We start from the raw sequence: 14,784 nt of genomic DNA, 5'->3' as shown, positions 1-14,784 counted from the left end.
TAATGTTGTGTTTTCAATTATTTTAAGGCCTTCAGAGACCATTTGTAATTCAGGCCCTTGTGTACGTCTGTAGAATAAGGACTAGAATAGTTTCCAGCCTGACATCATTGGCTGTTGCCTGCTAAAAAGTTCCAACCCAGTTAGTGACAGGTGCCCTTAATTTGCACTAAGTTAGAAATTAGAGAGAAAACTTCTGCTCTTAGGAATTTCTTTGTTGAGATGGTGTTTTAGCTTGTTATATGTAGCTTCTTGTTATTGATTCTGGTTATAAATTGTGCCAATTCTCTATATTTGTATCAGGGCCAGCCCAATATATTTTGGGGCCTTAAGCAAGAAGTTCAAGTAATGCCTTTTATTTAAAAATTTTCATTCTTCTCGCTTTTTGATATGCAAAATTACTTATTCAATTTTCATATTTAAGTTTTTTTAACATTTCTTTTCAATTGATAATATGGCTAATCCATTTAAATATTTAATATTTCTTGTGATATTATTGATCTTAGATTCTTAGGTAGGATTTTAATATTTATGATAAGATTATCTAACACTTTTAACCTGCACAAGAAAAGGCAAATTAGTGTAAAAATATTTCTTAAAATCAAATAAAAAAAATAAATGCAATTGATTGATTGAGTTTTTGGTAACTAACCATTTTTCTTTATCACTGATTAGATATGGAATGATTTTAAGAACTTGAATAGTAAGTTATTGGGAATTGAAATAATGAAATTGGAGAAAAAGAGAGAAATTCAAATTTGAATAAAACTTGAATAGGAACATTGAAATAAAAAAAAAAAAAGGAAACTTATAAAGAGTAGGATTTGTAATTAAATAAAATATTTAGAGACATTTCATTTTCTTAACATTTTTTTTTTCCATTCTATTTTGAACGTTGGACTCAATCATAAATGCATTATTTTTGAACGTTGTGTGTATATTGAAGCAACACATGTAAGAAAGAGAAAAAAAAAAAAAAAAAAAAAAAAAACACCATATCTTAAGCAATGATATTGATGCCTTTCGTAACTACTTTTTTACCATAATTTGATGCCTTAATTAAATAAGATATTTTGAGACTTTCATCTTCTTAATTAGCGTATTTTTTTTTTTCAATTCTATTTTAAACATTGGACTTAATCATAAATACACTATTTATGAATGTTTTGTGTGTATAATGAAGTAACACATGTAAGAGAGAGAGAGAAAAACCTCATATCTCATACAATGATATTAATGCATTTCTTAATATATTTTAACCATAATTTGGGGCCTTAATTAAATAATATTGATGGTAATTAAGGCCTTATTTTTTTGGGTAAATGTATAATAAATCTCTGAATCGACGTGAGATTTAAAAATGTCCGCTAACTTTTTAATTTTCAATATTGACTCCTTAACTTTTTCTTGTTTTTGAATTGAGTCCTTCTGTCACTTTTCCATTCAATTTCGCAACTCCTGTTAGTGCCACGTTATCTTAAAATATATATATTTTTAATAATTTTATGTAAAAAGATAAATTAAAGAGAGAAAAAAAATTAAAAAATTAAAAAAAGAAAAGGAGGGGGTGGCTCGCAGGCCACTGTCTAGGCCGTCGGAAGAACTAGGTGAAATTGAGGAACTTAGTTTCTTGGTTTTATACTGAGAAATTGATGTGGCTCTTCCAGTATTTGATAAAATGTCTGAATGAAAATCTGGAGTTCTGGCTGAGGTTTAGCACTTCGGTTCATCAGATACAAAAATTCCAGACTTCAATCCAGAATTTGCATGCAGAGGTTCAGAAACTGAAGGATAAGAAGCAAGAAGAATTGTTTAAGAGGATGCTCAAGTTTGGTGTGGATCCTGATGAGGTTGTCTATATAACGATGATTGATGGCTACTCCAAGAATGGAAGAGCAATTGAAGCCCGCCAGTAGTTTGATAAAATGATAGAGAATTCCATTCGGCCAAGTTCTTATTCCTATACTGTACATCCGAAGTATGTGATAAAATTCTTCAGCGAAGTGCCCTAATCCTGGGGCTGCTTGTGTGGAAGGTTCAGAGAGGAAAGTTGAAACTGCTGAGAGGGAGATCGATGAGTTGAAAAAACTGATCTCGTTATGTAGACGAGATCACAGTCAACTGATCTTGTTTGCGTCATGATAGAGAATTTCATTCGGCCAAGTTCTTATTCCTATACTGTACATCCGAAGTATGTGATAAAATTCTTCAAGGGTTAAATTTCTGGACCCAACATTCCAATATGCCAATGCAACTCATTCACACTCAGAACTAAAGCTTGCAGGTTCATTTTGCAGAACAGCTAGAGAGCACAACAAAATCAAAAACAAATCATGACAGAATGGAATTCTCGATCATTTTATCAAACTATTGGCGGGCTTCAATTGCTCTTCCAGATTTTCTTTCAGACATTTTATCAAATAATGGAAGAGCCACATCAATTTCTCAGTATAAAACCAAGAAACTAAGTTCCTCAATTTCACCTAGTTCCTCCAGCGGCATAGAGGGTGGCCTGTAGGTCACCACCTCCCTAAGGGGTGGCTGCTTTTTCTTTTTAAATTTTTTTCTTTCTTTAATTTATCTTTTTGAATAAAATTATTTTTTTTTAAAATAATATTTTAAGGTGACGTAGCAAAAAGCTAACGTGGCACTAACGGGAGTTGCAAATTGGATGGAAAAGTGACAGAATTGAAGGACCCAATCCAAAAATGTGAAAAAGTTAATAAGTCAATGTTGAAAATTAAAAAGTTATGAAGCATTTTCAAATCGCATGTTGACTCAGAGATTTATTATACATTTATCATAATTTTTTTTTGAAATAAATTTCCATTAATATTTTGTATTTAGGGGCCTTATTAAATTGGGTCGCCTGCATGATATTAATGCATTTCTTAATTATATTTTTACTATAATTTGGGGTCTTAATTAAATAATATTGATAGTAATTAAGGTCTTAATTTTTTTTTTGAAATAAATCTCCATTAATATTTCTTAATTGCGGGCCTTTGGCGGCCGCCTAATCCACCCAAGGCTCCAGCCGGCCCTAATTCTGTATGTGGCATGGACTATGCTTATTCTGTCAGTCCTTTTGTTTGTGGGTAGATTATACTTGATAGGTCGGACGAATGTTTTCTAATTTAGAATATTTTGGAGTAATAATATTTAATAGATTAATGTACGACTGTTATACAATTGGGATAATATGATAATGAAAGTTAATTCTTGATTTTCTTTTCATTGCTGTGCCGCTGAAAAGTGTGTTAAGTGATGTCCTAGGAATAAGGACTCATCACAGTTTCTTGTCTTAAATTAAGGTAGACTTCCTTGTTAGTTGTAATTTTTTTTAACAGACAAAATAAGTAGTTAATATACATTTTGACTTGGCGTGGTGTACAAACATATATATTAATGTGCTATAAATTAATGTCCAAACGAATTAATTTCTTGTCTAAAATTAAGGCAGATCGACTTCCTTGTAACTTTTTGAAAGTAAATTCTACCTATGGTTAGAATATTTACACTTACGTATGCATTTGAGCTTTCCTTTGCTTGCAAATCAAACGAAGAGGCATAAGATAAGACCTGTTGCAGGGACTAGCACAGCTACCCATACTTTCCATTTTTTGCCTAATTATGATGACAAGAATCACTATTAGCTCAACCATAACAGAGAAGTAAGTATTAGTTTAAAACGAAAGATTACATAATTTTGTGTAGATTTTTCACCTTTGGTACTTCGATGCTCATCAGCAGCAGCAAGTCTGAGATAGATATCTTGTCCAATCTCCCCACCATCTGAGAGTTGGTATAAGTTGAAAAGGGCTCCTTCCCATATCATACACCCACTGCCATTATAAGCATAAGCTGTGCAAGAACAATTTTCCGTGCAAGCCAATTCACATCTACTTGCATTCACGGCCAAATATGCTTTCGAATGCACGGGCAATCGCATGTTTGATACTTTCAGGAACCAATCTTTTTTGCCATTATCAGACGTATTATTCTCACATTACAAAGGGGTTTTCCTCACACAACCACCTGACTGTCAGATTTTTTTTGAATTTCAATACCTCTCTTTGTGAGGGTTGCATTTTATATAGAAAATGGAATAATAATTACAAAGCTGAATCTATGCTAACATCAATTACCTACTAAAGTAACTCTATTACCTACTAAACATCAATTACCTACTAAAGTAACTCTATTACCTACTAAAGTAGAATAATAATTACAATGATGAATCTACTAAACATCAATTACCTACTAAAGTAACTCTATTACCTACTAAAGTAGAATAATAATTACAATATTGAATCTATGCTAACATCAATTACCTACTAAAGTAACTCTATCACCTACTAAACATCAATTACCTACTAAAGTAACTCTATTACTTAATTGACAACTCATGCCAACACTCCCCCTCAAGTGGAAGCATCCAAATCTTCAATGCGCAACTTGTTGTAAAACTCTCTGCTTGATACGGCCTTTGTAAGAATATCCGCCAGTTGATCTTCGGACTTCACAAATGGAAACCGAATTATTTTAGCTTCGAGATTTTCTTTAATAAAATGCCTGTCAATCTCCACGTGTTTAGTGCGATCATGTTGGATAGGATTGTGAGCAATAGCAATCGCTGCTTTGTTATCACAAAGGAGGTCCATTTCGGAGGTAGGTGCAAAGCCAATTTCGGTTAGAAGTCTTCTTAGCCATAGAAGTTCACAAAGTCCTTTAGCCATTCCACGGAACTCTGCTTCAGCACTTGACAGTGCCACCACCTTTTGCTTCTTACTCCTCCACGTAACAAGATTTCCCCCGACAAACATGAAGTAGCCTGAGGTGGATCTTCTGTCTGTGGTATTCCCTGCCCAATCTGCGTCTGTATAACCATTAACTCTGAGATGATTATTCTTTGCAAACATAAGTCCTTTTCCTGGGGAGGATTTTAAGTATCGTAAAATCCGAATCACTGCTTCCATATGATCCTTACTCGGTTGGTGCATAAATTGGCTTACAACACTCACTGCGTAAGCAATATCAGGACGGGTATGCGAGAGGTAAATTAGTTTCCCAACTAACCTCTGGTATCTTCCTCTGTCTGTTGGCACTTGACTTGGATGTTCTCCGAGCCTGTGATTCTAAACAATTGGAGTGTCTGCTGGCTTACAATCCAGCATTCCAACCTCACAAAGTAAGTCTAGTATATATTTTTGCTGAGATAAGAATATACCTTTCTTTGATCTAGCAACTTCTATTCCCAGGAAATATTTGAGTCCTCCCAGATTTTTCATCTCAAATTCGGTTGCCAATTGTTTTTGAAGCTTATCAATTTCCTCTGCATCATCCCCTGTAATGATCATGTCATCAACGTATACAATTAAAGCTGTTACCTTGCCCTGTTGATGCTTCAAAAATAATGTATGATCTGAATTGCTTTGGTGGAAGCCATACTTCTTCATTGCTTGACTGAACCGTTCAAACCATGCTCGAGGTGATTGTTTCAGTCCATACAATGCACGCTGCAACTTGCACACTACTTCAGTGTTTGAAGATGCTGTGTAGCCTGGAGGAGTGTCCATGTATACTTCCTCTTCAAGATCGCCATGAAGAAAGGCATTCTTTACATCCAACTGATGTAATGGCCAATCAAGGTTGGCTGCGAGTGATAGCAAAACCCTGACTGTATTTAGTTTAGCCACCGGTGAAAAAGTTTCTTGGTACTCTACACCATATGTTTGGGTGTATCCTTTTGCAACCAGTCTCGCCTTATATCGTTCTATAGATCCATCTGCCTTATGTTTAATTGAGAAGACCCACCTGCACCCGACTGTCTTCTTCCCTTGGGGTAGTGGGACCAAGGTCCATGTTTGATTCTTTAGTAGTGCCCCCATTTCTTCCTCTATTGCTTTTGTCCACTTAGGATCCATTAATGCCTCCTGAACTGTAGTAGGAATATGACATGCAGAGAGCTCCTGTGAAAAAATCTTGAGTGGCTCAGGCAATTTTTCGGTGGAAACATAGTTGGCAATTGGATACCTCGACCTTCTTTCCTCCATATCTGGAGAGTATCTGTTTGGTGGTTTGCCTCGGTTATGCCTGAAAGGTAAGTTATACCCAGTATCTATAGCATTGATAATTGAGGGTGTGCCAATATTACTTACCTCAGGAATATTCTCAGGAGATGGGCTTGCAGCAACTGAGAGGCGGGGGGATTCTTGTTCTTCTCCTGATGGTATAGGCTCAGCTGCCAGAGGTTCTTCTTCGAATGGTATAGGCTCAGCTGCCAGAGGTTCTTCTTCGGATGGTGTGTCATTCCGATTCTCAAGCCATTCAAAGGTTAGCCACTTAAGCTCTTCATCTAGTGTCTCCCCCTGAAGAGGAGCAGTGGATACCGAGGAAGGGTAGAAAGGAGCGGACTCCAGAAAAGTGACATCCATAGTCACATAAGTACGCTGAGTAGTAGGGTCATAGCAGCGGTAGCCTTTTTGGTATGTAGCATAGCCCAAGAAGAGGCACCGACGAGCACAAGAGTCAAGTTTGGTACGTTGGTTCTTATGAAGGTGTACATACGCCACACATCCAAAGATACGGGGTGGGAGCATGAGGGCAGAAGGTAGAGAGACCAAGGTTGATAGGGATTGTAGTGGGGTTTGGAAATTTAAGACTTTGGATGGAAGGCGGTTGATCAAATGGACAGCGGTGGTAACTGCATCGGGCCAATATCTTGTGGGAACATGGGCGCCGAGGAGGAAAGCTCGGGCAGTTTCAAGAATATGTCGGTTTTTCCTTTCAGCTACCCCATTTTGTTGTGGTGTCTGGGGACATGAAGTTTCGTGGATAAGGCCGTGGAGTTGAAAATAGGACTGAAAATGGTGATTGACATATTCTCCACCATTGTCAGAACGAAGAATCCGAATCTGAGCTGAAAACTGAGTCTGAATCATAGCATGAAATGACTGAAAAACCTTAAATACTTCATCCTTATGTTTAAGCAAATATAACCAAGTCATGCGTGTGCAATCATCAACAAACGTTACAAACCAACGTACACCAGAGACAATAGACACGGGGGATGGTCCCCATACATCGGAATGAATTAAAGCAAAAGGAATGTCACTTTTATTCATGCTTAAAGGATAAGTAGCCCTATGACTCTTGGCTAAAATACAAGTATCACAATTTAACTCAGAAGCTTCTACATCCGAAAATAAATCAGGAAACACATGCCTTAGATACCCAAATGAAGGATGTCCCAAACGACGATGCCACAACCAAATCTGTTGAGTCTTGGAACTCAGTGAAGACACATGATGAGTTCTTCCCATACTGAAATCTTCCATGTAGTATAATCCCCCCTTCTTAGTACCACGCACAATTATCTCCTTGGTGAGAATATCCTGTATAAGACAAAAATCAGTAAATATGAGTACCACACAATTCAGGTCTGTGGTAATTTGACTCACAGATAGTAACTTGTGGGACAATGAGGGAACAAGTAATGTGTTGGATAATTGAAGAGAGGGTGATAATGTCACGGAACCAGCTCCTGTGACAGGAGAGACCACTCCATTGGCATTTGCAATGCTAGTGCGCCGTGGAGATGAATGTTGAGAAAGATTCGTAGGATCAAATGTCATATGATCCGTGGCCCCAGAGTCAAGTAACCAATCATCACGGTCAGTATTGCAGCAAGAACTAATTAATGCATGACAGGGATTACCTTGATCCACAGAAGAAAAATTCTGTTGAGGGATTAGAGAGAGACACGGTTCAGCTGCTGCTACAGCAGCCTTGCCTATGCCTGCACTTGTACCAGCAGTGTCTTGTTTCTTCCGGGCTTGGAGTTCATGCCACCAGTCCGGATACCCATGCAGTTGGAAGCAATTTTCCCGTGTGTGCTTCATATTGCCACAATGAGTGCACTTTAATCCGTCAGATGATGATCGGCCTTTAGAACCAGATTTTCCAGCATGTTGTGGGTTCGATCCATGGATTCCAAGCTTGAGGCCTCTTGAAGCAAGCACTGCTCCTGGAGGAAGTTCATGGTCACCTGCGTTCATCACCACCTGACGAAGGGCCTCTCTACGGACATGAGCATAAGCTTGCTCTACGGTAGGAAACGGGTGTAGCTGCAGCACGTCACTGCGGATGTTATCCAGCTTGTCGTCAAGACCATCCAAAAAAACGTAGACCCGATCTTCTTGGAGGAGAGTATTATACCTTTGAATATCAGCAGGGCATTCCATTGGGTTTGGACGTCGAAAATCAATTTCACGCCAAAGACCTTGCAAGTCAGTGTAATATCTTTCCAGGGATCCACCTGCTTGACGGAGACGTGAAACACGGCGCCGGAGATCATAAACCTGGGATGTATCACCACCATCAAAATAGGTGGTGGCAGCAGAGTCCCACACCTGTTTGGCTGTGGGAAACCGAATAAAGTTTCCAATTAACGTCGGATCCATGGAGTTGATAAGCCATCCTTTGACAATGGCATTGTTAGTGCGCCATTTGCGAAAGGACGGGTCGTTAGGAGATGGCGGGGTCAGGTCGCCATTGATGTAGCCCAACTTGTCTTTGCCGGAGATGTACATCTCGACAACTTGGGACCACAAGCCATAGTTGGAGCCATCCAACTTGATGCCTATCGGTAGAGCTGCAGGTTCTGAAGTCACGGTTGAGGCCTGGGCTTTGGACAGAGCTTCGGCCATCTTGGAGGTGAGTAATTCAGAGAGAATCCGGTCGGTGGTGGATTCCTCTGTCTGGGTTGGTGTTTCGGTGGCTGCCATCGGTAGATAAAAGGCTAAATCCTAGGGCTAGGCGTGAACAAGGAACCGGATCGTGAGATGCTCTGATACCATGTCAGATTTTTTTTGAATTTCAATACCTCTCTTTGTGAGGGTTGCATTTTATATAGAAAATGGAATAATAATTACAAAGCTGAATCTATGCTAACATCAATTACCTACTAAAGTAACTCTATTACCTACTAAACATCAATTACCTACTAAAGTAACTCTATTACCTACTAAAGTAGAATAATAATTACAATGATGAATCTACTAAACATCAATTACCTACTAAAGTAACTCTATTACCTACTAAAGTAGAATAATAATTACAATGATGAATCTATGCTAACATCAATTACCTACTAAAGTAACTCTATCACCTACTAAACATCAATTACCTACTAAAGTAACTCTATTACTTAATTGACAACTCATGCCAACACTGACCAATCATTTAAACTGGTGTCGTTCATCGAAAATGGTTCGAAACCTGTTAGACAATCACAAGGGTTTGAGAAATTGTCAGGGTACTGTACCACGCCAAATGCACCACACAAGGCGTAGACATCAGATAGGTTCCTCGGTCCAGACCAAAGTATACTCCAAATGGAAAGGCCAGACAACCACGCCAGTGCCCTGATCTGTCCTGTTTGGTCAATCCGATATTTAGCAAGGTTAGAAGGATTATAAAGAGAGTAAATGAAATATCTCACTTTCATTTTTACTTGACACAAAAGTGTAGTTGAAGATAACGGCCTTTTCAGGAATTAAGCTGAAAGATGTTCCATTCCAAAGTCCAGAACTCCAATATATTTGGGATCTGTTCCACTCCAAGAAAATTTGATTGCTTCCATTTGGGTTTAACCCCAACGAGAACGCACCAGCTGCCGGATCTTCTGAATTTCTCCATGAAATGAGCTGCTTTGGTTTCCCAGTAACCTTATTGATCCCAAGCTTCGCACCTGACAGCAAGGTATCCGTTGGATGGTCGAAACTCTCCCAAAAGATAGTAGTATTCTGATTGGAACTATCTCTTAAAACAAAGTTTCCATCATCACCAAGTACTGCTTCAGTTGAGTTTGACCGGGAAAGTGTCAAATTTGTCGACCAAACTGGCATATTGGAGGAACCTTCAAGCAGAACTAGATTACCATCTTTGGAGAGCTCAAGTCTTGAGGAAGATGAGTCAGACAACGGGTTTTCTCTATTTGCTACCCAAACAATGTCCGTCCGATCAAACCTTTTGTACCATATGCCCAGGTAGATTTTTAATGAGGTGCCCGGTTTGAAGAAACCGAGCTCAAAATTGCTACCTGGAGATAATATGGTCTCGCTCCCTGAAAGAGACTGACCTGGTGAAAGGGTATCACCGGCTATGGAGAAGCATGCTCTGTAATAGGACAGGATAAGAAGCAGAACAAATAAGAGCCATGGCTTACTCTTCATTGCACCCATCCCTGTCTGAGTCTCTACCTTGCAGACTTGCAGAACAAAGACCGACATTTTGTGACGACATTTCTTTTCTTTGATATACGAACAGTCGTCGGGCTTCCATTATTAAAAAAAATTACGCTATTTTTTAAGCAATTTTCTGCAGTGATAATAGTTGAATTTGTGTCCAACATATTCCGGTATTTGGCAAACGCCGGTTGCTTAATTGGGACCTTGGGTTTGTAAACAAAATTGAGAAGTGTTTTGGCTAACTTTACCAAAACAGTACTGTGCATTCCTATTTATATTCGTGTACAGCTTACAACCGAGAAGGAAACAATTGTTTACAAGGAAGGTAAAATAAGCTATTACAACAAATATATGTACATAAGGAAACTTGTAGAAAATAAGGTAGACTTCCGTTGAGTGTGGACCACGGATGGAGAGAATAATTGCTGCACAAGGAAACGCTTAATATCTGCTGCATTTACTCTGTATCTGCTGTATAAGGAAACCCAAGAAGTCTTGCAGGATTTGAATCTTGCGTATCTGTTGAGCTTGCATGAGCTGTGTGAATTGCATGATTTGCGTGAACAGTGTCTTCAGTATCTTCTATAGGCTTAACACTCCCCGGCAAACTGATGGGGGAACACACCATTAGTTTGGAACGTAAATAAAGAAACCGCGCAGCAGTGTGCCCTTTTGTAAAAATATCAGCAACCTGCTCAAGTGTAGAAATAGAACGCAGTTGAACATCCCGATTAGTGACCTTCTCACGAATGAAATGAAAGTCGACCTCAATGTGCTTAGTGCGTGCGTGATAGACAGGATTTGAAGCTAAAGCAAGTGCTCCAGAATTATCACACCAGAGGCACGGTGGAGCCAAAATTGCAACCCTTAGTTCTCGGAGTAGCATGCGAATCCAAAACAGCTCGGTGGTAGCAAGAGCCATGGACCGGTATTCAGCCTCGGTGCTGGAACGAGAGACGGTGGGCTGTTTCTTGGCAGCCCACGAGATGAGATTAGAGCCAAGAAAAATACCAAATCCAGTAGTGGAGCGCCGGTCATCGGGATTGCCGGCCCAATCCGAGTCGCAATAAGCATGAAGCTCGAGGGAGCCTTTACGAAACAACAAACCATGATCGATGGAACCTTTTAAATAACGAAGAACTCTCTTAGCAGCAGTCCAATGCACCGTGGTAGGACGATGCATATGTTGGCATAATTGATTCACAGCGTAAGCAAGATCGGGTCGTGTTAATGTGGCATATTGTAAGGCACCAACAACATGGCGAAAAAGAGTAGGGTCAGCCAACGGTTTTCCATCAAATCGGGACATTTTTGAACCTGCTACACAAGGGGCACCATAAGGTTTGGCTTCATCCATCTGAACCCGTCTTAGAAGATCAGCGTTGTACTTGGATTGGCGGAGATGAAGTCCATCGACAGTCCGAATAGCCTGAATGCCCAAAAAGTAATGAAGGGACCCAAGATCTTTCATGGCAAAGTCGGCTGTGAGTTTGGCCACTAAGACATCAATGGAGGAAGCATGATTACTTGTGACAATGATGTCATCTACATAGATCAAGAGAAAAATGTGAGTAGAACCAAAATGACACATAAATAATGAGTGATCAACCTGAGAGCCAATGAATCCCAATTCCAACAATGCAGTGGATAATCGAGTGAACCAAGCACGTGGTGCCTGCTTGAGTCCATAGATGGACTTGTGAAGACGACATACATAATCGGGATGAGTAGAATCAAGGAAACCTTGAGGTTGTTCCATATAGACCTCCTCAGTCAATACACCATGCAGAAATGCATTAGATACATCAAGTTGCCGGATGTGCCAATCAAATTGAACAGCAAGAGCTAGAATGATCCGAATAGAGACAGGTTTCACCACGAGGCTAAAGGTCTCATAGTAGTCCACACCACAGGTTTGATCAAAGCCTTTGGCCACGAGCCGGGCCTTATAACGATCTACACTCCCGTCAGGTTTCTGTTTCACCTTGAAAACCCACTTATTCCGAACAACTTTTTGATGGAGAGGTCTGGGGCAAAGGGTCCAAGTGCAGTTGGATATCAAGGCATCAAATTCACTTTGCATGGCGGACATCCATTCAGGTTTGAGAGCAGCTTGACGGAAGGTTGTAGGTTCAAGTGAGTGTTGGATGGCCTGGAGTACTGTGAGAGGATATTTGATGGAGTGGTATAACTTAAAATCAGGAAATGCTTTGGGTTTGGTATGGCCAGTTTGGGAACGGGTGAGCATTCTCTGAGGTTCAGCAAGATTAACAAGAGGGGTGGAAGAAGGGGTAGCTGAGTCATGGGCAGAGGAAGGAGAGTGGGTGGGGGAGCTAGTGAAAGGAGCTTCCTGGACAGCAGGGCTGGGGTGGTTCGGAAACAGGGGAGGATCAGAATGGTTAGGTGGCAGGGAGGCGGATGCAGGGGGCGTAACATCATGAATCTGCACAGGAATAGCGGGCTGCAAGGAATCGAAGGGTAATGTGGAAGAGTTAGGCAGCAAAGGGGCTATAGAATTCGCAGGAGCAGTAGGAGATGGAGGGGCAGTAACTGGTTCAGCAGGTGTGGAGAAGGACAAAGAGGGCAGTGTGATCAAGGAGTCAGCAACCGGACCTGTAATCTTGCAAGCACCGGGTGTGAGGGGTGTATCCTTGGCAGGGAACTTCATTTCATCAAACACCACATGTCGAGAGATGTAGACTTTATGCGTTTGGGGATCAAAACACCGATAACCACGCTGATTTATGCAATAACCTAAGAAAATGCAGGGCTTGCTACGGAAGGACAGCTTATGCTGTGCATAAGGCCTAAGGAGAGGATAGCAAAGACTGCCAAAAACTTTGAGAAATGAGTAATCTGGGAGTTTGCCAAAAAGTGCAGAAAATGGGGACTCATTATGTAAGACTTTAGTGGATAACCGATTGATGAGATAAGTGGATGTTAAAAACGATTCAACCCAGAATTTGGTGGACAAACCAGATTGTGCAAGGAGGGTGAGTCCCATTTCAACAATGTGCCGATGTTTCCTCTCAGCAATGCCATTTTGTTGAGAGGTGTGGGGACAAGTTAGACGATGAAAAATACCGTGTTGATCAAGAAAATGTTTGAACTGTGCGGAGATGTATTCACCGCCATTATCAGTTTGAAATTGCTTAATGCTTGTGGAGAACTGTTTTTCAACAAGGAGCTTAAATTTCACAAAATGGTTAAACACTTCACTTTTATTACTAAGAGGATACAGCCATGTGAACCTACTGAAATCATCAACGAAAATTACATAAAACCTACATCCACTCATTGAGTGAACCGGAGAGGTCCAAACATCGGAGTGAATGAGTTCTAAAGGAGAAGTGGAGAGTCTTGTAGAATCTGAAAATGGTAGCTGTTTGGCTTTCCCAAGCTGACATGAGTCACAGACTTGAGATTTATTGATGGAACCTGAGATTGGAAGTTGATGATGGCTGTGAAGATGCTGAAAAACTGACTCTGAAGGATGACCCAACCTATGATGCCAGACCATATCCGTGGTCTTGACCCCAAGGAAAGCAGTAAAGTCCTTTGATTTATTTGTGGTGGAATGATGAAAGTGAAGTGGATAGAGCCCGTTCTCACTCGGTCCTTGGAGGAGGATGGTGCCGGTCTTGTTGTCCTTAATGCAAAAATAAGAGTCGGTGAGTATAAAGAAGCACTTGTTATCACGACATAATTTGTTGATAGATAACAGGTTAGCCGAGGCTTTAGGACAGTGAGCAATATCTTTAAGATGAAAAACAGAATCATGTGAAGAATTAGGAGAAACAAGAGATGAACCAATGCTAGTGATAACCAAACCTGCACCGTTGCCAACACCAATAGTATCTCCACCATCAAAAGGTTGAGGGGCAGCAATGTTTTCATGGGAAGCAGTCACATGTGTATTTGCACCACTGTCGGCGAGCCACTCTTGAGTGTCATATTTGGCATTGGATTGGGCCACCATTGCAGACAATTGGGGAGGAGGAAGCCGACCTTGATAAGCGTAATCCATTCGATGGTAACAGTCCAAGGCTCTGTGGTTAATTTTCCCACAGATTTGGCAAGGAGAGCGTGGAGGTAACTCTGAGGTACTGCTGGAAGGTGGTTTTGCTGGACTGAGAGATGAGGAGCTTCGGTACCCGGATGACGGACCACTGCGATATCCTGAAGGAGGTCCACTACGGTAGCCTGGAGGTGGAGAACGAACTGGGCCCTTTGGAGGGTAGGGAGGCCTGCCATATTGAGCATGGTGTGGTCGGTTGAACCCTTGGGAGTGAGAAGGGAACCTGGTGGGCTGTGCCTTATGATCAGAGGCACCTGTAGGATTAGAGTAAAGTGCAAATGCAGGGGCTTCATGGGTGACCGATTGTTGGCTTTGGTTCTCAATGAGAATTTCATGGCTCAGTAGTTCCGATTGAAAATCAATGAAGGACATGTCACAGTTTCGGATAGCTAATGAAAATGCAGCAACAAAGGAATGATACAAAGGATTCAAACCACTTATGATGAAGGAAATCAA

At 40.5% G+C, this 14,784-nt stretch overlaps 2 protein-coding genes across 2 annotated transcripts; both read right to left on the bottom strand.

Annotated features, from left to right (window-relative positions):
* Window positions 1-3,520: 3,520 nt before the first annotated feature.
* Window positions 3,521-4,034, bottom strand: LOC133881652 (receptor-like serine/threonine-protein kinase SD1-6). Its single transcript, XM_062320629.1, has 2 exons — window positions 3,724-4,034; window positions 3,521-3,624 (listed from the first exon to the last, which is right to left on the bottom strand). Exons 1-2 carry the CDS (start codon window positions 3,947-3,949, stop codon window positions 3,554-3,556), a joined length of 297 nt encoding a protein of 98 aa, XP_062176613.1. The 5' UTR covers window positions 3,950-4,034; the 3' UTR covers window positions 3,521-3,553.
* Window positions 4,035-9,241: 5,207 nt separating this feature from the next.
* Window positions 9,242-10,398, bottom strand: LOC133881650 (G-type lectin S-receptor-like serine/threonine-protein kinase At2g19130). Its single transcript, XM_062320628.1, has one exon. It carries the CDS (start codon window positions 10,290-10,292, stop codon window positions 9,474-9,476), a length of 819 nt encoding a protein of 272 aa, XP_062176612.1. The 5' UTR covers window positions 10,293-10,398; the 3' UTR covers window positions 9,242-9,473.
* Between the last annotated feature and the right edge of the window lie 4,386 nt (window positions 10,399-14,784).

This window comes from Alnus glutinosa, chromosome 11 (assembly GCF_958979055.1).
Source record: "Alnus glutinosa chromosome 11, dhAlnGlut1.1, whole genome shotgun sequence".
In the NCBI taxonomy this organism is placed as follows: domain Eukaryota; kingdom Viridiplantae; phylum Streptophyta; class Magnoliopsida; order Fagales; family Betulaceae; genus Alnus; species Alnus glutinosa.
Note: the sequence above shows the minus strand (reverse complement) of the source record. Positions and strands in the feature narration are given on the sequence as shown.

Coding starts and splice junctions, on each gene's coding strand:
- LOC133881650 (XM_062320628.1), bottom strand. CDS start 10,292: ATGTCGGTCTTTGTTCTGCAAGTCTGCAAGGTAGAGACTCAGACAGGG.
- LOC133881652 (XM_062320629.1), bottom strand. CDS start 3,949: ATGCGATTGCCCGTGCATTCGAAAGCATATTTGGCCGTGAATGCAAGT. Junction 3,625..3,723: donor TGAGCATCGAAGTACCAAAG/GTGAAAAATCTA, acceptor CATCATAATTAG/GCAAAAAATGGAAAGTATGG.